The sequence below is a fragment of the Lathamus discolor genome, chromosome 8 (genome assembly GCF_037157495.1).
Source record: "Lathamus discolor isolate bLatDis1 chromosome 8, bLatDis1.hap1, whole genome shotgun sequence".
NCBI classification, from domain to species: Eukaryota; Metazoa; Chordata; class Aves; order Psittaciformes; family Psittacidae; genus Lathamus; species Lathamus discolor.
Genome location: NC_088891.1, coordinates 9,091,661 through 9,115,262, shown reverse-complemented (window position 1 = coordinate 9,115,262; position 23,602 = coordinate 9,091,661). Strand labels below are relative to the sequence as shown.

The 23,602-nt window shown below is 42.1% G+C and overlaps 1 protein-coding gene across 5 annotated transcripts; it reads left to right on the top strand.

Moving 5' to 3' along the window:
* Positions 1 to 23: 23 nt before the first annotated feature.
* MTHFS (methenyltetrahydrofolate synthetase) lies at positions 24 to 21,643 on the top strand. 5 transcript variants are annotated; one of them, XM_065688835.1, is made up of 3 exons: positions 24 to 258; positions 3,600 to 3,864; positions 4,063 to 7,214. In XM_065688835.1, exons 1-3 carry the CDS (start codon positions 118 to 120, stop codon positions 4,173 to 4,175), a joined length of 519 nt encoding a protein of 172 aa, XP_065544907.1. In that variant the 5' UTR covers positions 24 to 117; the 3' UTR covers positions 4,176 to 7,214. The 5 variants fall into 5 exon arrangements, with proteins under 5 accessions (XP_065544907.1, XP_065544906.1, XP_065544910.1 ...); XM_065688834.1 differs by lacking the exon at positions 4,063 to 7,214 and adding an exon at positions 20,808 to 21,643 and having other exon boundaries at positions 46 to 258; XM_065688838.1 differs by lacking the exons at positions 24 to 258; positions 4,063 to 7,214 and adding exons at positions 400 to 575; positions 20,808 to 21,643.
* The last annotated feature ends 1,959 nt before the right edge of the window (positions 21,644 to 23,602 follow it).

Sequence of the window (23,602 nt, the reverse complement as noted above, 5' to 3'; positions counted from 1 at the left end):
ACGGACACGGCCGCCACGCAGGCCCCCCAGCAGTGCTGCTCCGGCTGACACCCGGCCCACGCCGCGGGCCGCCCCCCGGAGGGCGAGGCCGGCGCTCAGGCCGGGCTCCCCGGGCGCATGGAGCGGCCGGCGGAGGGCGGCGGCATGGCGGCGGCGCTGCGGGCCGCGAAGCGGGCGCTGCGCGGGGAGCTGCGGCAGCGGCTGCGGGCGCTGGGCGCGGCGGAGAAGCAGCGCCAGTCCCGCCTGCTCGCTCGCCAGGTGGGTGCGAGCGCGCCCGGCTTCCAGGAAGAGCGGCCCGGGGGCGGCGGGGGGAAGCCCGGCGGGGACTTTCCAGGCGGCTCCGGGGACCGAGGCGGTGACTCAGGGCTCCCGCCCAGCTCCCCCAGCGCTGCGCGGCCTTCCCGGGCCTGCGCGGGGCGGGGAGCACCGCCGCGGCCCCGGGCCTGCTCCCTTCACCGCTCCTGGTGGGCGCCGGCGCCCGGCGCTGGTGGCTTTGGTGGCAGCTGTCACCGAGTGGAAGCACGGGGCGAGTTCTGCCTCAAACCCCCCAGCAGCGGGGGTCTTGCGGGGTCCCGGTGGGTGCGTAGCTTTGTGGGCAGCTCCTGGCAGTGCAGATGAGTATTTAGCAGCTATCTCCATTTAAACAGCCGTACCTTGTTTACCTGGCTGACGTTCCCCTTCGCTCTCTTCCCGTGGCGTTACTTCCATGCAGTTTTATTTCTAACGTAATTCTTACACTTTAAAAGGTACCAAGCAGGGTTTACCTAATTGGAATCCTAGCGCAGCGTGGTGTTGGCACGTTCTTTTGAAAAGCCCTGTTTGCTTTTGGATCACAAAAGTTTTTATATAGGTGTATTTTATCATTTTAATAAACACAATAAAATGTTGTTCTGCAGTCACTGCATGTCCTAGAGCACAGTCCTCATTTTTACATTTTGCAGCACCAGCGGGTGTTTCTAGATGATCTACGTTTGTATTATTATTTTCCTGCCAGAGGATTGCAAATCATTTTATAGACTTAATGTGTAGCCACTTAATGACTGGGATGTGGCTGCACAGAAACTTCAGGTCATAGGAAGCTTAACAGGAGTTCATGTAACCCTTTCTTTTTTATTGGGAATGCTTGTTTTTAAATACATATGTGTAATGTCCTATCATGTTTCTGCATTTTAGTAATTAAACATCCTAGACTAAAATCTCATTTTTTTGAGAAAATATTGGCATGCATCCTCTTCAAAACTGCAGTCCTCTGCCAACTTCATGAACACCTAGCCCATGTAGTACCAGGTTTTAGGAGCCCTTAGCCTTTGTCTAAACTCAGCAACAGAACACGTTTCTGCTTGTTGAGAGCACACTAAAAGATACAGCTTTTGTTTTGCTTAAAAGAAGGCACTGGAAAATACGCCATATAAATTGGTGTGATCTTGCCATTTTAATAATCTGACACAAACTGAAAGTCCTGAGCTTGCTTGAGACCAAGGGGTGGTGTGCAAATGGCAGAAAGTAGAGTCAGCTTCTTCTATAGGGGGTAGTACCACAGACATGAAGAATTTATTGAAAGTGCTAAAATAGTATTTGGAATGCTGTAAGGCTGAAAATGTAGCTTTATAACATATATCACTGCTTGCAGCTAATAAAAGTGAGTAGGTTATTTTATAACACCTGAACAGTATTTTCAGTCGTAAAATCTCATCTCAAAGTGATCTTTAAATTCAGAGTGAAACAGTTTCATGGGCTGACCCAGCCACTGGTATTTAATTAGCTTCTGGATGATTTTTCTTTTCTAATGTTCATGATTAAAGTCATGCTGTTTGCATGCTCTGATTCTGCAAAAATAGCCATCAGGTGGTAAGCAAAGGGCAGATAATATTTGCTCAGTGGAAAATCTTTCACCGTTCTCAGAAAATGCTCCGAGTCATAGCGGCTTCATCTTCACAGTTCTGAAAACATCCGAAATTGTGTCTTCCTGTGTGGTTTGACATCTTCAACCTCATTTTTCTTGTATACGGCATAGTCAGTGTGTTGCTGGAAATGTTGGAGTACATTGGACCTGTGTGGGGCCCACAGCACACAGCACCACTTTGAAAGAGGAGAGTTTCTCTCTTCCCCAAAACCATGAGAAGATTCAGCTCTGGAGGCCCTCAACAACATGAATCACAGGCACTGTCTCAAGTCTGCAATTTGACTAAATAGTCCTTCTTTCAAACAAAAGCTACCATGGAAATTCTGTTGTTTAAAAGCTTAATCACTTATGTGGAAAAATCCATGTGTAATGTTGGGCAAATTACAAAAGCAAGTAAAATACGGGTTTGAATTGTGAAGACATTTCTATGGCCAAGCAGCAACACATTACCATAATTTTGTCTGCAGTAGGATTTGGGTTTGGTGGGTTTTTTTTGTTTTTTTTTTTTTTGCCTTACAAAAATATATGCATCTTCTGAATATTTTGCCTGGGCTTTTCACTGCTGTGCTGGAAAGAAAGGGAAAAAAGGAGTGATAAGCATATCTCAACTTGGATAAGGGCAATTATTTATCTCTCAGGCCAGGGACAGGGCAAAGGCTAAAGCTCAGAAGAACAAGATACCCTGCAGTTACACAAACACAGAGCAGAGGATTTGGTGCTCTCTCTCCCGCAGATAAGCAGTTTCTCCGTTGTCTCATGTTTTGGACAGATTTTTTGCAAGTGTGTAGAGTAAAAATAAATCACATTTAAATGAGAAAGGACACATTTGTATTTGTTTTGACCAGATGTAAGTAACAAACTATGTGTGGTACTAGAGAACGAGAAGACAAACATTTAGAAACATTCTCTCAAATTTTAATGTGGAATTCAAACGAATGGGGCAGAGACATAATGAGGTATAGATGCACTAACACTTTTTCACCATATAAGTGTTTTTTGTTTTCCTTCCCATATTCACTCTTTTATAAGCCCAGCGCAGAGAGCCTCATGAAAATAAAAAAATGGTAAGGCTATTTTTCCTTCAAGCTCTGAAAAATGTGCAGTAATAAGATTCCCCATTAAAAGCTGGTGATGTTTGAAGTCATATATTTAAACTTGCTGTAGGGAAGGCGTTTCAGGTTAAAAGAAAGAGAGAGGGACCTGGCCTTGGAAGATTTTCTGATGCTAATTTTCTTTTGAGTTATTATCATTGATGCACTCTTTATTCTACCTGGGCCCAGATGAGAGATGCAGCGTGTAAAAAGGGTGGAAGAAAAGCAAAAACCTTGTGTCTTGCATAAGCTGGCAGCTCTGACCTGCTGTATCTTGCTCCAGTGATGCTGGGCATTTGAGGATGTCTGCACTGTATGGCACAAACATAAAAAAGATCAGGAGATTGCCTCCTAAATTGCTTTTTGCTGGCCCAAACCTGTGTTACAATGTTCTGTTCACTAGGTGCAAATATTTAACCTATTTTCATTTTGCTGATGGTGAAAGTGTTGGTGTAGGAAACAAAGTCAATTTCTTCTTTTCATGGTGCAAGATAGTTTGAATCTCTACCCTTTTCAGTGTATATTTTGCTCCCATTGTGTGTTTAATTAAAATAGAGTTCTTTTTGTAAACTTTTCATAAACGATTGCCCCAATTTCCCATGTAGGTGATTGGCCATCCCAAGTACCAAGAATCCAAAAGAATTGCAATCTTCCTAAGCATGCCAGATGAAATCCAGACAGAAGAAATCATTAAGGACATTTTTAAGCAAGGCAAGGAGTGTTTCATCCCACGTTACAAGCCTCACAGCAATCACATGGACATGCTGAAGTTATCATCAACTGAAGACATTTCATCACTTACTTTGACATCCTGGAATATTCTTCAGCCTAGTGATGATGACAGTGCAAGAGAGGAAGCTCTTGCTGGTGGTGAGTGTTTTCTTCCTTATTGTGGGGTTGTTGAGCAGGAGTAGCCTGGAGGCCAGTAGCGAATAATCTGATGGAGTGAAATGAGATGCTGCATTTTGGTTCTATATGTTGTAGAGGTGCTTAAGTCAACGTAAGCAGATGCTTGTTTCTCTTGCCTGTTTTTCTCTATCCTGTGCCACCCCTGTAATTTGTCGACAGGACAGGAACAAGACTGCACAGCTGATGCAACTGAAAAAAACTCAACCTTCCAGATAAACCCAGCTTCTTGGTCCGACTCATGGTTATCCTCAGCACAGTCTCAGCAAGCATAATACAGAGGCTCATGAAGGACGCGGGCTTGCCAGGAATGGCTTAGGCTGCCAGTGAAACTCACAGGGATTCAGAGTTTTAGGATGCACTCTGAGAACTTTAGTTTGCGCTGCCTGAAAGGTGGGGAACTTTTCAGGTGATGCCTGTAGGCTGGCGTGAGAATCCTCTGAAATCCTTAAAACTGCATTGCATGGATGAATCACAGTGCTGATATGGAGCCTGCACGTGCAGAACACCTCTCCAGACTGAGACTTTTGTCTGAAAATAAAAGGACTTTCTTGTAGGCCTGGATGAATATCGCAGATCTTTCCCATCATTATTCTCTCACATTTTGATTTTATAATGCTTTCTCAGACACTGAATCCTTCATAGGGTTGAAAAGTAAGGTTGGTTTAGATGTAGCTAGTGGCATGTATCTTTTAGTCCCAAAATAACCTCTCTCTTTCTTAGCCTAAAATTGCCCAACTTCTACAAACTTGTGAACAAGCTTGTTTCTTCTGTGTCTGCATTCAATATTTGCATTCTTTTTGTGAAGACATTAATATCTTCCTGAAACATTTGAAGAAGTGTTTAATGTCATTAATGGAAAACTCATGTCGAATTCGAGCTTGAAACAGTCTGGGAAAATTTTCTGTGGGTGGAAATTAACCATGCAGACAGCTTCCACACCTCACAGATGTACAGCTTTTTAATGCTTGGTAGAGGAACATATTTATATGACTCTGGCTGGTTGAACTTGGGTTTGTATTTGCTTCAGGATGCCAATGTACTTTTTCCCAGAACTCATAACTGCCTTTGTTTCTCTTTTATTTTCAATCTATACCTCTTTTCTATATTAGAATACTTTCTGTGTTGACATGTTAGCTAGCAAGGTATTTCAGTGCTTCATACAATCATCCTTCTTTACATTTAATATTTAGCACTGTAGCTTGTTTTCCTAATTTTTGCCAAAATTGTGTGTATATTGGGATTTAGGGGCTTTTGAAGGTAAGCCTTAAAATGTCCAGGGTTCGGGGACTTGGGACAAGCTTTTCTACTACTGATGACCTGCTGTTCATTGAATTAAACAAGTCTGTTGCAGAGGTCACAGAATAAACACACAACAGTTTTAGGTATGGTGGAAGGAATGACTACCTGGTATAGAGTGCAGTGAGATGTATGTGTTGGGGACAGCCCAGGTGCCAGGCACTGAAGATGATGGGGGAAGGCAGGAGCAAGCTGTGGTACCTGGCTAGTCCTGGAGCTGCTGTTCCATTGTCTGCAACAGGATATGGTTATGGGCAGAGAGCAATGCCAAAAGAGCTACTGCAGTCTACAGACAGATGCCAAGAGAGCAGTTGTAACAACTGGTATATGTCCACATTAAACTTGTTCTGCCTGAAGCTCAATTTCAGTCTGTGCTCAGTAACTTAGGAATAATTAGATTTGGATTGGAAGTCAGACTTTGGTTGTTTATCATTGGTCAGTTTTTGTAGACTAGAGAGTAAGTTTAGGTTTGTTTCACTATTGCATAATCAGATTTTGTTCCCACAGAAACACACGCTGCATCTCAATGTGTCTTTAAATTCCTTTTGCTGTATTTTTTATGTCAGTTACTGTATTTTTTGAACTTGGATACATTTGCAGGAATGCAAATTGCCTTGCTACTACATCCATCCTCCATTCTTGGCATTATGCATGGATGAAACATTTATCTCTGTGATGTTATCAAATACTGTGGTGATCTGAGGCATTTACATTGTTATAAGGAGATAACATGGTGTTACATTAGTAATGTTCCCATCGCTGGCATAAGTTGCTATGTAATTTCCAAGAAATACCCTGCAGGTACATAAATAAGTCATGTCATTTCTGAGTGTATTCATTTTGCATGACAGAAAGCTTAAATTCACACTGTCCTTAAAACTTCAGGCATAGTTATTGTGAAGAATAGCTCAAATATTAGAGTAGGTATAATTTTTGCATAGTTTCCCACTCTTTGGTAATGCTCAAGCAGTGTCTAATAGATGTGAACCTGTCCTTTTGAATAGACCCTCCTTTTGAAGACAGACCATTTTCTGTTGGATCAGGGTTTACCCATTTTCATCTTGGCACTATGCCACGTAACACTTTGTTGGCATAAACAGAGATCTCTGCAGTTTTAGTAGTAGTAAGTCTATGTTCTCTACTGCGCACAGCTGACAGTAATCCTTATGTGAAAAGTTGCTTTCTTTAGGCTAAATGGACACAGTAACAGAACAAAGGTGGAAGAAGTTCAGGTATTTTGTTTGGAGTAGGGGTGTATGTAGGTGCATGACTTGGTTCATTTCCAGCTACACCTACTGGAAGATTTAGACAACATCTGGAGCAAGCCAGTGGTACATTTTCTTAGTAGGTACCAATTCCCATCTGTATCCTTTCCCATCAGAAGTGTAAATGTGTACTGGTACCAAGTTTTGACCAAGGTAATACTTTCAATGAATTTCAGGTGGGTTGCAGCAATTGTTTACAGGAGTATAAATAACTTGCACAACTTCAGAAGGAGTAAATAAGATAAAACCATGCTCCCTGTTTCCTTTTTATCATGACTCCTGCAGAAATTTTAAAGGACATTTCCCAAGCGGTTCTAATTTCAATGTGGTTTAGGGAGGTGGTGTGATTCAGCGGGCTGGACATAGGTTTCCTAATTTGTAATGACATTTATTATTACTTAAACCTGCTCTGAGAACTGTGGCCAAAAAGCTGGGACTCAAAAAAAAAAAAAAAAGAAAAAATTAAGTTACCGCAAAGAAGATTGAGTTTCCTCTATATGGTAAAATTCTTGGAGGTGATTTCTTTGAAGGGAAGGCGGGTGGCCAACTTTGAACTGAAGAATTTCAGCTGGAAGTCTTGGACCTGAGCAAATATTACACATAAGTGTTCATAACTGAACTACTGACTAGTAGTTGAAGGTATACAGTGAATTATAGGCAGCTTTGAAAACATTCACCTAGGTAATAGGGAAAGGGGGTTTGGCCTTGATATCTTTCCTTGACTGAAAAATAAAGAGCTATTAGAAATTTTGGCACTGGATCTGGTTACTCTAATGGATTGTAAACCACTCTCCTAAGAAATGCAACAAATGGCATTATGTGTACAGACTTAAATAAGCCTCTTTATCTGTGTAAGTTCTGCCCTGGCCTTTAAGTACATTATTACATAGTCCTTGCCCATCAGATCTGGGCTCATTCAAAGATGAACACAGATGCAGTGACACAGGCTCTTTCAAAGGTGCAAGAGGTGAATACTGCTTGCTTTTAATGAATGCTACTAAGAAGTATGTGCTCAGTCATTTGCTTTCCCTCTGTTCAAGTTAGAGCTGCAGGCCTTTACCACCAATCTTTACTACTATTCAATCTGTGGTATGGAGACAGAGTTCTTCATTTCTGTATGGGCTCTTTACCACTACAGTGTTCAATGACTTGAAGATATTAACCAGTATTCGCTGATGGAGAAGCAGCAGAGGCTCGGGATCCTGGTTCCAGCCTGAGTTGTGCAAAGGATCTGCCCCCACTGAACACAGACTCTTTTGCTTGTTTTTCCAAACATTATGGTTTCTTCTCTGTTCCCTCTGAAATGATCATTTCTCAGACTTGCCTCATCCTTGGGCTAGACCCCATTTCCCAGCTTAATTTCTCTGCCCTCACATGCCCCTTTCCATCCCTCTGCTCTTTGCCCATCCTGTCTGAATCTCCCGCTCCAGATATCCTTCTCTGGCCTTTCTGACCATGTTCCCCATTTCCTCCTGCTCTCAGTCCTAGCCTGTCATTTTATGGCCAACAAAAATAACTTGCCCCTGCCAAAAGGGAGGAGATCATGTGCTTTTGTCTTCTTTCACTTGTCTGCTTCCAGGCACACAAGATTCCCCATCCCAATTTACTCATTTACTTCCCCACTGTGCTGGCTTCTTTCTCTTTTTCATTGGTGTAGAAAAGCTCCTTCACTGTTAAATAGTTTAATGGGGTATGTTGAATAATCTCTGCTACTCTGCTAAAGCTTAATGTATTTTTGCTTCCAGAAATGAAGGTATCAAGAACTCGTAATTTAGTTTGGAGACTCCTCGCATTTTCAGTACTGGAAACTTTGGTGGCTGATCACAATATTTGTGTTGTACCTTCAGGATAATTAGTGAAATATTAACTAGATAATCTGTGCTTTAAATAACAGTACATCTACCATTAGCAGTAAGATACAAATTGCATACAAAGTGAGGAAATACTAATGTATGTCTAGCAGCAACCTCTTGCAGCTTCATTTTCATGTAACCTTCTGAATATTAACTTTTAAGATTGGGGATAGTTATATCCTTCTGCCCTTATAACTTCCAGAACACTATGAGACTTGCTGTAGCATAAATTACAACATACAGCAGAAATAGGCAGGGACAGCTTACTCGCATAGATTGTATTTGGTTTATAAAGGCTATTTCTGCCGGGAAGTGTGATCCTCTTGCAAGGAAAATGCTGGCTACGTCTAGGCTACAGTTTGAAGAAACCTGAAGTAGTATAAGTGACCATTAGCCCTGTTTCAAACTTTGCCATTGGGATTTGCCCTGCAGAAACATTTTAGTCCACAGAAGCATTTTTTCATCCATCTTTAAACTCCTGCTATTTATTCATACATTCAAAGAGGCTGCATTTGCTGCCAGGACTGATGGCCTTGTGATGCCAGCAGTCTTCATTATTCCAGATTTTAGCACAGTTCTTTAGGAGTGTGACTGAAGTGGTGGCAGTGCAGTCTTAAGAGGAATAGGTTTAATTTACAGCTGTGAGATAAAGTGGGATGTAAAGAAAGATAACGGGTTGCCCCTGCTCTACCTGCCCAAAAAAAGATGCACCAGAAATGGGAGGGTTTGAAAAATGAGACACATTAGTTTGGAAATAAAAAACAGTGTGAAGAGAAAATGTTGGGTCTTGAAGCACAGAGAACTTGTAATATGCTACTTCAGCTCCATTAGATGTTGTGTAGCTGTCCATGAAGGCACAATGGGACCATACAAAATGATGCTAATCATTCTGAAAAAAGACGTGTATTAAATAATGCTCAGGGGTAACAGAATATTTAAATGAGATCTATGCAGATTGGAATGTCTCTGGATGTAATGAAACATGGGTGTGAGAAAAGCGGAGATGTTAAATATTACTGCCTCAGAAAAAAACAAAAGTACCCCAAACAAGATTGTAAAGTGATTGAGGGCACTATTAGGTTTTCTTTTCCTCTGGGAAACTTGATTAAAACTTACAGTACTAAATATGTCAAGGGATAGATTATAATTTAAAATCTTTTTACACTGTTCATAAAAAAGGAAACCTGAGAGCATGGCATGAAACCAAATTGAAAATCGAGGCCTAGCTCCTAATGTAATTTATTTTTTAATGAAATGATTTAAAGTTTGGAATGAACTTCTGCTTGGAGACAATGAGCCATAGTATTTTGATATGCAAAGGAGAGCAAATTCAGTGCAAGGGAGGCATTGACATCCTGGTGATGAGTCTTTTTGTGAAGAGTATGCTTCCCCTCACACAGTGCTGGATCAACACGCTGGATATGCAACCCAGTGTCATATGTTTTACAAGTCAGGAGATCTCACATCTTGTGACAATACCTGAAATTCCTTCCCACCTCTGCAGCTACAGTTGCTGGCTCATCCCCTTACAGACAGGTTCTGGTTTCTCTTTACCTGTGGGCATTCCAAGCATTGCTCTAAGCATCTCATTTTACTTGTACCGGGCCCTTGGTTCCACTGCCTTCTGACAGCTGTGAGTTGCACTGGTTAGTTAGTTGCAATGTGAAATATTATGTTCCTAATTATGTTAATATTATATTATGTTCCTACAGTGTGTGAAATACTGTGTTCCTTGTATTCATTATAAATCTGCTGCTTTCAATTCAAGTGATACCTCATTCTTCTATGATGAATAGTAAATAAGGATATTTGATTTCTTTCCATTATTCATTGTTCAGTTAAAGCTGTATTATATCTATTGTATTTTTTCTCTCAAGCTTTGTCTGTTTTTTTTATTCTCTTATAGAAGCTTTTCTAGATCTGTAGTCCCAGCCATTGCTCTTTCTTTTCTTTTCTTTTGCAGTCTCTCTGAAGTTGGAGAAAAGATGCCTGAGAGAAAATGTTATGGCAGGGAAAGAGATACTATGAAATATATGTAGTGGCACTGTAGATGTTAATTCTTTCTGTATATACCACAACACTGCTTTTCAAATCAGCTCACCAGGCAGGTCTTTTCTACTGGTTTCCACACAGGTATCCCCTAATGATGCATCATTACAAAAATGCCTGTTCCAATGTTAAAGATCTATAAAATAATTTCAGATTATTCTGCCTGGCATGTTCTGTAACAGATAGAGTTGGAAAATGCTTGGTTGGAAATCAAATATTTCTGGTGTTGAACCCAGCTGTGATAACAAGTTTCCCTCAGGGCCTTTCTGCATCCCAGCCTTCAGTTGAAAGACATAGGACTCCATCACCAGTGCTGGGATTCCATCACCAGTGCTGGGATTGTTCTCTACTGCAGCTGGTGTCTGCCCCTCTCCTTGATGTCTGCACCAGCTTCCACAACTCTCTGAAACGGCTTCATAGCAATCAGCACACAATTTGCTAGGTGAATGCAGAGGCTTTTGGCTGAGCTTCTCCCAGTGCTGCTTCTCAGTGACAGCTATGGCATGATGACACAGAGTTTCTTTCTTTGAAAGGCTTTTAAAAAATGCTCTGAAATGCAGAAGTCAGTGTTTTCATGTGGCATCACTTTGTAATGCCCTTTGGTGTCTTATGTCCTGAATTACCTTGGTGCAGACTAAACTGTGAACCCAGCGTGCTTTAATTTGAATACCGCCTGTGCCAGGTTATCCTGCAGTGAACCTGGAGGGCTGAGAGCTCAGGAACACTACAGCTCTTTGCTTTATAAAGTTCATTAAGGCTTTTAAAGAGTGCTTTTCCTTGTAATCATCTTAAGTGTCACATCTATGTTTGCCTTCTTGCAGAAAACGTTCCCTTTGCACTTAGCAAAACAACTAAAAAGATTACTTCTGCTGTAATCAATTTAAGTTTAAAGAGAAGTGAGAGCGACATAGGCAAGAACTATAAATCTGCTGCAAGTGATTCTCAAGTGTTTTGTTTCAAAGAGGGCTAATTTTGCTACAGTGAGTATGAAGAGTAGCACTGTCATTTTCTTCATATGGTTTCCTAGAGACAGGAGTCTCTCAAAAGCAAGAGGTTGGGTTAATTCCTAGAGTATGTGGCATGAGTCTGTTCAACAAGCTCATACAGGGGAAACACAAACATGCAAGTGTCTGTGGCTGCAGTAATTAATCCAAGCAGACACTTTTGTCTCCCTTTATTTTCATTTTTGGAAAGGAAGAGCCAGCACCAAAGTCATCCCAGTGCCTTTGTGCACATAACCTGGACAATCCGAAGAACAAGAGAGGAAGCTTTTTCCTGCTGCCCACCTGTGTAGGGTAATGTGGATTGAAGGTGCAGTTTGATGAGCCCTGCTGGTGCCAGAAGGGACAGTCCTGATGCTTATATGCAGCTCTGTGCTTTCCTTATCCTCCTAACCCTGGAGCCGTCTCCAGTAGTCACTGCTGAGCATATTCAGCTCATGAATCTGGCACAAAATCACTACTTTATTTTTTTTCTTTTTCCTGGGATTGGTTTTCTGCCAGCTTAGTGGGCTATTAAATCAGGTCAGCACTTTTCCAGCTACAAAAGATTTCTCTTCCTGGCACAGTTAATCCCTGCTGTCCTTGCTGAGATTCAAAATACACTGTCATTTCCTCTGTACAGTGGGAAATTCCTTGGACCTGGCTGAGAGCCACTGGCTTTCAGGGAGCAGGAGACTCGTACTGCTGTTTCACGGTGTAAGGATAGCTCTTGGTCTTTATATCTGGCATCATAGCTAGACTCAGTTTCTGAGTGTTTTGACTGCTGTGCATTTGAGATGGGAATCAGTTTTTGGGCTGTAGATGGAGGGCAAATTCCTGTCCAGGAGTGACGTGAAGCCCTTTGCCGGCAGGTGTCAGTATTCCATACATTTACTATGGAGCATTGGGGTAATTTAATCCTGTAATTAAAATCTCATCCAGGCATTGCACTCACACACACAGGAGAACAAGTGGTCCAGCCTAATGTCTCCAAAACCTCAGCGGCTGCCGTGAAAGAGGTGGAGAACTGAAGGGAGAGTTGGTTTTTATCAGATGTGCTAGCTTAAAAAGATAAAAGAAAATCTAGTGATGGAAGAAGCAGGATTTCTCAGCTGTTGTGTTAACATGTTTGACACTAACAGTGAAGGTGCCCTCACCTCCAAACCAACTCACTCTGCATGTTCAATAAACCCTCCCTGTAAATACGCCTAATGTTCCCATCAAGCAGTGTAACTTCCTACAGGAGTCAGGCTTATGCACTGACAAGTTGATGCCTTAACTATTTATATTTCACAAGCAATTCTGTGTACCTTATGATAGGCTATCTGCTGAGTGAGTCAAAGGGCATTGGAAATGCTGATAGTGATGCATTTATTGAAAAAAATCCCCAAATGATTCACTTCTGTCATATTTTGGTTTAAAAATATCCAGGCAGCAGCATGCAAAAGAGGACCAAGAAAAAATTAAGAGATGAAGTAATGCACATGCACATGTATGGAGTGGAAGTATTTAAGTGCTCAGATAAACACTATGGGAAGTGTAGCTGCTGAGATCTTAATGTAGTGTAAAACCACAAAGATACACAAAGATCCTTGTATTTGAGGCTGCAACAGTGTTAGGACAATCCCAACATAAAAGAGTTCAAGCACCAATGCCTTGAGAGTCTCTCTAAAGGAGCAGATTTGCAGTCAGCATTTGCTGATTTAACAAGATGTGTTGATGTGCTGCGAAGTGGCTCTAATGCCGTTTGTCCTCTCTTTGGAATTGCTCTTTGGTACATCTTGTTTCAGAGTATTTTGGTGGTTTAAAATAACAGGAGAACCCAGGTGCAAGCCTTTGAACCAGACATTTTTCATTGCCCATGTTTTCCCAATCGGACTATTCTAACTCTGCTCACACATACGAATATCAGGATCAGATAAGTCATTTTTCACAGACTAATAACTAAAACATTTCTAAGTAATTCTTTCCTTTTGAATTGATGCTGAATTTGCAAAACCAGACATTTTTGTAGGTGGCATTGAGTGGTTATGGTTTATTTATGGGTCTTACACAGACTTGATGAATAATAGTGAAATAGAAAAGTACGTGCTCAAATTTTCTTTTGGGGAGACATTTGGCAAATTCTAAAAATGGGACACTAAACCTCAGCTAACTTAAACCTCAGGGGAGATGAGTGCAATGGTTATAGCCTCCTCGCACACATCCCACATTGTGAAACCAGCTGGATTTAAACGCAAGTCTTAGCCTTACACAGTAGCTTCCCTGGCGACACATGAAAGGATATTTGTTTGTGGATCAGGATAGGTTCGGTTATGCAGGGCTGACGTACTGCAGCTGATACTGTGCAGTGCACTTACCCTTTCAAATGCATTGGCGCTACATGTGTAAGATTTTGTTTTAAATGAATTCAAAATAGAAGGGTATTTGCTTGATCACAGCTTAGTAGCGCAGGAGATGATCAAGCGGCTTTATTAGTGTGTTTTGCAGTTTAATAGCAGGACAGTGGCTGCCACTTGGTTGTTTTAAACCTGTATGACTGATGGCTATCATGTAGCTTCTCAGGGGAAGTATAAATATTTTATTATGCCGTAGTTCAGAAGGGCAAGTGTGAACTGTGGAGACCAATGTTTCATGCTGACACAAAGCACTGACATGGATGAGTAGATAGATAAACGCTGAGTTGCTCAGTGTTTGTAGATTCTGCTGATGGTTCTGTTTTCTGCAAAATATTTTACTGAAGTAATAACAGAAGCTGTCTCAGTCATGCTTGTGAACCAGTTACCTGGGCGCAGGGGCTGCAGAGGAGATTGTCTGCTTGGCATCTCTGCGTATGTAAAAGGTAGATGAGTGGTTTATGGGTGGGCATGGATGTGGGTAAAGAGATTTTTAGAAGACAAAAGGACACAAAACCTTCCTGATGCTTGCAATTCCCATACACAAACAGGAATGAAAATAAAGCAAGTGTTTGCCCCAGGTGTTAAAAGCATTCCTCCCTGGATGAGGTGAGCGTTAGCCTTGAGGGCGTCACCATGTGCCCCATAGCAGGAGGGCATGGATGGAGCCTGTGAGATTTGGATGTGATACTTCGGTTTTTCATTCCTGTGCCTGGCTAGTGTGTGCTGGGTAAAAAGTGCATCACTCTGGCGCTCCCTCTAAAGCAGGAGTTGTCTAGGAATAGTTAGAAAACAGTGAGTCCTGCTGAAGTGATGTGGTACTGCACAGTTAAAGGTGTTCATACAGGGCTGTCGGACAAAAGGAAACAGCTGGAGGAAAAGCTACTGACTGCAGTTTAAAATGAGCTGAGTTTTCAACCTAATCTGAAACAGCGTTTAGTACTGCTAAGTAACTGGGATCATAAGAAGGCTACAGAGTGGGCACCAGAGGACAGCTGTTGATGAACAACTGCCAACAAGTATCTACAAGATAAAAGAATTTCTTTTCCTCAAACTTACATCAGTAACTCGGGATGTTTTTCAAGTAGGTTGGTGCAGAGGGGAGTCGGTGGGGCAATGCTGATTTAAGGTAACTAAGGATCTGATCATTTGTTGTATCTTAGGTTTCCTAGGAGATGAGAATTCATGCTGAGCTTCTGATACTGATTGTCAAAGGCCATATCGTGTGAGCAAATGGTAATTATCAGATTCCTTTCTGTTTAGGGATTTGTTTAAAAGAGTTTCCTTTCTGTTTAAGGGGTTACATTTACATTTTAGCAGACTGGCTGGGGTGAAGTTAAGCAATGTAACTGTTCATGTCTGCCATCCCCTGTGTTACTGGAATTTCCATCACTGCTTTTGGATGAATGACTTTGTTTCAAATGCTTTCCAATTGAAGCAAAGGGTAATGTTTTTGTCTCCTTGCTTATTTGATTGGGGTATAACAATATCTGGTTTATCCAGGGCTTAGTCAGGATGAGTTGGTTTCCTCTGGAAGCAATCCCAGCCCTTCAACCCAGGGCCCTTCATCCCAGCAACCACACACCCCAACAGAGTCTGGATTAGGCCTGCAGTGAACAGATCTGGCATTCCCCTTTTTGACCTTGTACCGAGGAAAGTGTGTAATAGCAGAGATGTTGTGCTTGAAACCAAGGGCAGGTTTTTTCCAAAGGGCAGAATATTTTTATCTGAAAGGAAGTACTAAGCTGTTAGCAACCTCAGGAGTGGCATGAGGGCACCCAAGGCATTCCAGGGAGAAGGCTGTGCACTAGTCATAAAGGGCAAGGATTTGTTTTGCTGCAGCATAATTGAAATATTTACTTCTGTGGAGTTGTTTTCCCTGAGGTCTGGTGATTAACCCAGACCACAGTTGTTAGGTGCTGTGTAAATACAGAACAAGATGATGATCTGTGCCCTACAGAGTACATATTGAGGAGTTAACACCTACCCAAGAGGCCTAGCTATGCTGGTGCTGACAGTAATTAAAGTTACAGTAACGACTGTGTCTTAATTAGAACTTTCTGAGTTACTCCAACTCACTGGCTTATATCCTGCATGTCACCAAAACATACTTAAAATGTTAGGATCAAGTGATTGAGTTATTTTTTTCCTCTGTACTGGGATGCAGCAAATGCTGATGCAGATGATGGTTACTGCATCCTTTTCATTCTGAAAAGGTTTTCCTGCAAAAGGCTTTGTTTTTTTCTCCACTGCGGTCCTTGCTGGGATCAGAAAAGGATCAAAGCAAGCTTCTGTTCCATGTAAGTGAACAGCTTTCAAATACTTGTCACCCCTGCAGCAGCTGCACATAGACTTATCTGTCATTGCTTATGTTGTGCATAGCACCATGCACACTCCTTTCCTTTAAACAGAAAGTTGTTTTTGCCCTGGTTCTTCTGGTTGTGCACTTTATGTAATATTGACATCCGAGCAGAGCAGGGGAGTCCCTGACTACCCCTGCAGAGCAAGCTGTGAGTGGAAGAAACCCAGCTGCTGAAAACCTCATTCTTGCCCTAGGTACCAGGCTGGGAGGATCAGGTCATCCTTGTGGTGATGGAGTAAACGATGCACAAACTTCTGTGCTTCTGGGAGAAGCTCAAACTGCTGGTGCTGTGAGAAGCAGCAGCAATGCCATACAGAGATGATTGCTGTCAACCTCTTGTAGGCTTGGGCTCAGGAGGTGTCTGTGCTGCAAGCACGATTTTTATGAGCACATTGCTTGTTCTTTAGAGGGACACAGGAGTTGCTGCACCCCTGCCTCTGTTTCATCCTCTTGTAAGTGCTTGGGAGGCAAGGATCAAAAGAGTCCTAGCTCCCACTTTGATGGGTCACAGGCAGTCACAAGCAAGTGGCAGTGAGGGATGAGAAGCTGGCATGACCAAGTATTTCAGGTTCATCTTCCATTAGGACTGTCTAGCTGTTCAGGGGAAGATGGGTGACCCCACATGCGGGTGGCACTGGGCTGGTGGAGCGCCTTCAAACCTGGGAGGACAGGGCCATGCTGGCTGCTCCTTCTGAGAGCAGGACGAATCTCCAGCAGTCTTTACAAGACCTGTATCTGTGCAGTTTGATGGACTCTTCTATAATTAACCATTGTCAAGGACACTTCTTAAAATGCCGGCTGGCATTTCAAATAGGAACATCGGATTAAGGAGAAGAGCGGTAATGAGGTGCAAGGAGAAAATCCTTCCCTGGGGAACAAATCAAACCTGATATCATCATGGAAGGTAATGATAAATGCACTGCTAAACTGAGGAGGTTCACTGCAGCTGCCTAGAGGAAGCAAAACCGTCTATTCCCATTTAAAACACCAGAGAGGAGATGCTGATATTTTGGTCTGCTGGTTGAGTCAGGGGACGTGCAGTTTCCACACCTGCATCTTGCGTTTCCTGAGTCCTTGGGCAAGTCATTTCACTTCTGTGTAACATAAGGTACGTCTATGTAGACATACATAATTCAGTGCAGAGTGCGCCTGTACATAGCAAGTTCTGAAGATGTTAAAGTGTTTAAGAAGCATTGATATTCTCTACATAGAGGCTGGAGTAATAAATTGTTGCTTGATACAGTGTTTTTAGCCTTTAGCAATTTACAGACCACAAGCAAGTATTCCAAGAGAAGCACAGATTACCTGCTGACTGGGTGTGCTTTCCTGGGCTCCTGTAGTCACAGGAGCCTCAGGGATACAAGAACAACTAGCTAACAACTACAAAGACATGGGGGGCAGCAGACATTACGAGGAGAGGAATAGAAGTAGCAAATGTGAGACCTCCCTCAGCATGTTTTACAAGACAGTACAAACCAATGGGGTGTTTGGTGCCCAAGTATCTGCTCTGTCCTCTGAGGCACAAGGATGCCATTTCACACAGCGATCTGTGAGAGCACAAGGAGCAGGATGTGAGAACAGAGAAAGCTTGCAGAGCGTCCTGAGTGGCAACAAGTGGTCCTGCAGGGCTGGAAGGGCCTGGGAGCATGAGGGCCCTGTGCCAAAATCGATAAGATGTTATTACCCTCACCTGCCATCCTGTTGATGTACTCTCATTGCTGGTCGTAATTTTATGTGTCTGCAATCTCGGTCTAATCTGCGTGTGCAATCTTGGTCTCATCTGTGTGTCTGTCACCTCTCATCCTGTGACAGCTCTTCCCCTGCTCTGCCGCAGGCACCACAGAGGTTTTGTTGCTCCCCAAGTTATGTGGCGAGAAAGAGTTCTCTCCATGCAGCTCTCTATCATTCATTCCAATCCCAACCCTAACCATTCTATGATTCTTTGATCCTGGGGTAGGATTTGGGCTAATGATGCTTGAACTGCCCTTGGGCTCCTTGCAGAGTAGCTGTGTCATTTTTCTACTGAAAGTCTTGCCTGGCATTTTACTTAAATCTTGTGTGGTGTGAGTTGCATGGATATCAGACAGTGTTGTGAGTCAGAGCAAAGGCAGTCACTACTGCAGTGCTCTGTAGAAGAAAAATAAAAGGGTAACTATTACAGCATTTGGAGCATAATTTTTCATATTGAGATTTGTACAAGCTTGTTTGAGTTGCTCAGCATAAAAACCCCATGATTATAGAGGAGCTGACTCATTAAAATACAGTCTGTTTCTCCAGAGAACCCAGAAGAAAACACAGTGCTTTAATACATCTAAATTCACTCAAGTGTGCCTGTGCTATCAGTTAAACTATGTAGAAAATATCTTTCTTCCCTCCACAGTTCCTGCCAATTCCCTCTTTTCTTAGTATTTCTCCTGACTTGTCTTCTTCCTGTCTGTAATACAAAATGTACAGAGAAATGGCACCTTTGGGCTGTAGCTTTGCCCCTTGTGTGTATTCTCACCTGCCAGCAGTAGTGACTGCAAGTATTTCCTGCTTTTTGCCATGAGTCTTATGGAGTGAAAACAGCTCACAAAAAGTGTAAGGCAGAGCGTGTTTCCTTCCATGCATTGTTAATGTTTGGTACATACTGGTTTCTGGCCCACCTGACTACCTACACAAAACTGATGTGTGGCAGGTTATGAAGAGGATAAATAGTGAGCACAGGAGTAACTTGGGGGAGGATTTAACCTGCCAATTAATGCTAATTAATGCTAATGACCTGCTAATATGATCCAGGTCCTAGTTTCTAGGTCCTAGCCCCTAGGCCTGGCAATTGGCAAATACATATTTTTACTTGCAAACTGAGATGTGACATGGTACATCCAACATGATGTACATAGTGATTACCATAAAAATGGCATCTATTGTGAGATCAAACCATACTTCTGTCCTCATGTGTCTTTTCCTCTTTGCCATTTGCCATTTCTCTGTCCTATGAGTCAAAAGTGTGGTAAAACACTAAGACTCCTTTTTATTTCAACCAGTAATACTCTGTGGCCTGCCCTTTGGCTAATTCCCTCCTCTTACTCCCCCGACCTCTTTAAAAAAGCCATGCTCCTTAGCTGTATGATGCCAGATTGCAAGGCTGATCTTCTCTAAACATTTCACACCGTGTTGCCTTGTATATTTTATATCAATGTTCTGTTTAAGTCAACAGGTCATGATGAGTGTTCACATCAGTGGCTCTTCAAATCCAAAACGGCAAGAGAGAGTAGGTTTGGACACAGGAAAAGTGAAGAAGTACCTGACACATCTTATCCCTGGTGAAGGAGTAGAAGCTAGTTATAAGAAGCTGCTCAAGGCTAAGTACTGTTCCTATGAGAAGGAAGAAGCAGTGGACTGAGACACAGCATTTGCTTTATTTCCAGACTCATGTCAGCTGTGTTTTAGTCTGCGCTGGCTTTCCCCTACTGTTCCTGCCCTTCTCTCCTTAAGTGTCTATCTGCTACAGCAGCAAGTAACGAAAGACTTTCTTTACATTGTGAAACTAGTAAGTGCGATGTTCCTGGGTTCAGCGGTCAGCACCAGGCCAGCCAAGCTCATTTGTTTAAAGGATGTCCTTGTAAGACTTCTCACACTAAATGAACAAGCCTTGCATAAGGAATGGCAATCTGCAGGCTGGCTGCCTCCATGCCTGGTTGCAGCCAGTTTCTTTTGCCTACCTGGAAGTGATGTGAATCAAATCCTGAAACAACTGGGCAGCTGAGTGCAGATCATAGCTAGCTGGCTGCCTGGCATGATGCTGATCCGCATCTGTTCACAGAGTATAACAAAGCAAGAAAAAGGACTTAGCTATCTAATCTTACCTTTTTATGTGGAGCTGGTTGGTGGGGACTTCTGGTTTCACCAGCAGGTCGTGTCTCTTCTGTCCAGATGATTACCAGTTTATGCATCGTTTCATTTTTTTAACTGAATTTGAGTTCCAGTCAAGTGCAGTCTCAGAAGGGTCTTGGGGAGCCCATATGTCCCTCCCGAAGGAGGGATATCCAGGGCAGGCAAGCAGAATGCCTGTGTGTGCTGCTGGAGCAACAGTGAAAATTGCTGGAGGCTCAGGAAGAATCCTTTGGGAGAAGAGGATCCTGACACCACGAAGAGACAATTTTTCCAGTCTTGATCTTGGTACAAGAGGGCCAACATCCACTTTCAGAATATATTGCATTCAGGGCTTTTTGATTTTGGGAGGTTGAGTGAAGGTTCATGACATCTTACAGTTGTGTCAAGAAGATCCTCTCTCTTACGTGCGTTCTTTTCATTCTTTTTGCTTTCCTATTTCTGTGTCTGATGTTGAAGTTCATTTGATTTTCTGATTCCTCCTGCATTTAATTTCCCTGAGTTCAGTCTCTGCCTGGATTTAGAGTCATAATCATTACTATTTGGAAATGTGAGGTTAAAATGATAAAATAGATTTGTTATAATGTAGGTTTTTTCCCTTCAAGCTTTTCAAGGTCTAATTATTTTGCAGCTGATCTAGTATGCAATTGATAGATAAAAATGTAAATTTACAGGTTTAGTATTCAGATTTAGTATTTTTCATCTGATCAAAGAGAGATTTTGCAAAACACAAAGCTTGCAGTTTTGCAAATATCTGAAGTTACGTGGATGTAGTTGAGCCATCAGGAAACCCACAGTGCCTCTACTAATATTTATTTCATTTTCTGCAGGAGGTCTTGACCTTATCTTCATGCCAGGCCTTGGGTTTGACAAAAAAGGCAACAGATTGGGAAGAGGGAAAGGATATTATGACACCTACCTTGAAAGATGTATGAAACATCCCAGTGGAAAGCCTTACACAATTGCCTTGGCTTTTTGGGAGCAGATTTGTGAATCAGTGCCTGTGGCAGAAAATGACGTCCAAGTAGATGAAATCCTTTGCGAACAGTGTTGAATGTATTTTGATTTCAAACCACTTCCAGAGGGACCAGCCAAAGATGTCAGATCCATCAGTCATGACTTTTTAATAGTCATGTAGATGATTTTGGGAGCAATGAACACACTACTGAACAAAAGAGAAGCAAAACAACATTGTAAATGTGGTAATACTAGTGAGGATTGCATTGATCTAACTATGAAATATCTGGTGTAGTTCTTATTCTAGAATCAATAGAAACAAGAATGTGTGACTGTTTATTACAGTAAGGACAATTTCTGCTCATCATACTTTTGAGGAACAAATTACTTGATACTTACCAGTTTTATTATTCCAGTTTAAAGATGAACTGTCTACTAATGACAGTTCTTGATCCATTCTGGAATTAGATACTTATTATGGTAAAAGTTCTTAGTACTTAGGTCTTATCCATGAACAAAACAAGAAACTGCCAGAAAAGTCCTATAATAAACTGGGCAAAAAATGGTGATTGGAAGAAAGCCTTAATTGATTTTAGTGTGGACAATAAATGACTGCTTGCTTGGCCCCTTGCTGTCTTAAAATAAAGAAGTATTAAGAAGTCTTAAAATAAAGGGAGTATCTGTTAATAAAAAAAGGTTCATGTCTGTCGCTTTGGTATATGATTCTTTCCTTTATCCAAATACAAGATTGCGATGTAGTCTAAAATGCAGTCAGTGAGCTCTCCATCTGGAGAAAAAAAAGAAACAGCTCTTTTTTTGTAAAATAATATTCCAAATTACTCTAAGTTCTTTAATTTTGTATGCAGGCTATTAATAACTTCCAAAAATATTGTGTGAACTATGGGTGCTATGTTAAAGGATAAATAGATGCTAAGAATTGCAGAGAACACATTTTATGGACTGAGTAAGGTTTTGGGTGGGAAGTTGTGCATTCTCCAGACTATCCTGGAAACTGGGAAGAAAACAGTGAATTTTCTTCTGAAAAAACTCACTCTCAAGAGATAGTCCTCGTAGTAATAAGTCACAATGTTTCCAATCAGGATCAATCAAACTGTCACATTTTGTGTTCCCTTTCCAATGCAATGTCATTTTTTCCATACATGTTTAACTCCTCCCTCTATCAGTAAGTCAGTGTGTTTACTTTCACCGAACAACTCTGTCATCCTTACAAAATCCATGAATTCTCCAGGAGCAGCTGCAGAGCAGAATGACCTGAAGACTTTCTCAACGGTAAGTGCTTTTGTGAACAAAACCATGCCTGCAGTACGTATGAACCTCTTCATCTCAGGCTTTGTGTGTGGCAGACCTATGCCTAGGTTGATCACCCATCACATTAGGCTCAGCACTATGCCTTATGGCACAGCCTGCCATGGCCATCAACAGAGCTACACTGAAGCCGCTATTTCTCACACTGGAAACCTGGATTCCAAATCTGATAAATGTTTTAATGCAGATATTAAGTCCAGCCCCATTCAACAAGCTACTTGCTTCCACCGCACCAAAGCCGGTGGGTATTTTTAGTGGTGTCAAGGTTTAACCATGGACTTTTATCTGGGATCCTGGGGCATGTTTGTATGGTTTTGGATAATGCAGCACTAGGCCTGACTGCATGAATGCTGCTCCAGTTCTACTTTAGGCACAAAACTAAGAGGCCATGTCAGCATAACAACATAATCAGTGGCTGATGACATCTTGCTGCTTCGTTCAAGCTCAGGGGAAGCCATGATGTCTGGTTTTAAGCTAAATACTGGGTTTTTTTAAACTGTGTTTTATTAGCATGCTTTGTGCCTCATAAATCAAATAGCTACCGTGAAAGCAAACTTTTTATCCAAAACCTCTGCACCTTGTGGCTTTGCTTTTCTGAGTATTCTTTGTATAAGAGGGTTTTTTGATTGATGTTACTATTCTTTGGTCAGTTAGATGTGAGCTTAGTCACAACACTTTACAGCCCTTTGGATTAGCTTTTGATCTTGCTGTCTGAGCTTACCCACTACCTTCACTCATACGTATTTCAGTACGGATGAAACCAGGTGAATAACTGTGTACAGAAAGTCCAGGATATGATGAAGAAGCTTTAGAGCCAGCCTTAACAGCTGTACAAAACCAAAGTGCTTAGGGAGAGACAAGGTCAATGTTTCATTGTGTGGGAGTTCAAAATAGGAGGAAAAAGTAAAAAGCAAGAGTTTGGATGCAATAATACAGGCCCCGGTCCAGCACAGCCACATTCAGGCCCCAAACTTTGTCCTTGTGGGCTCACTGAAGTTGCTGGAACTAACTGGTATAGGAAAAGCAAGCAAGCTTGCAGGCTTCCAGGACTTGAGGCAATGAGTGTCCTCAAGCTTCCTATGTCATAGACCACATTTCAATACATTGTGGAACCATTCTGTCTCGCTTTCGCTCCAAACTGCTCTTACAGCTACCGCTACAATGGGAAAGGATGAGGAAGCTATTTAATGTACTGTAACATTGGTAACAAGAGGAGATGGCACTTTGTTTCTTGCCAGCTTCTCCTGGGTCAGGAGAAGACCATGGCAGGCTCATCGGCCAGGCTGGGGGAGCTGCAGGACCCTGGCTGATACAGAAAGCTCTTAACATTTGTCTGATGGGG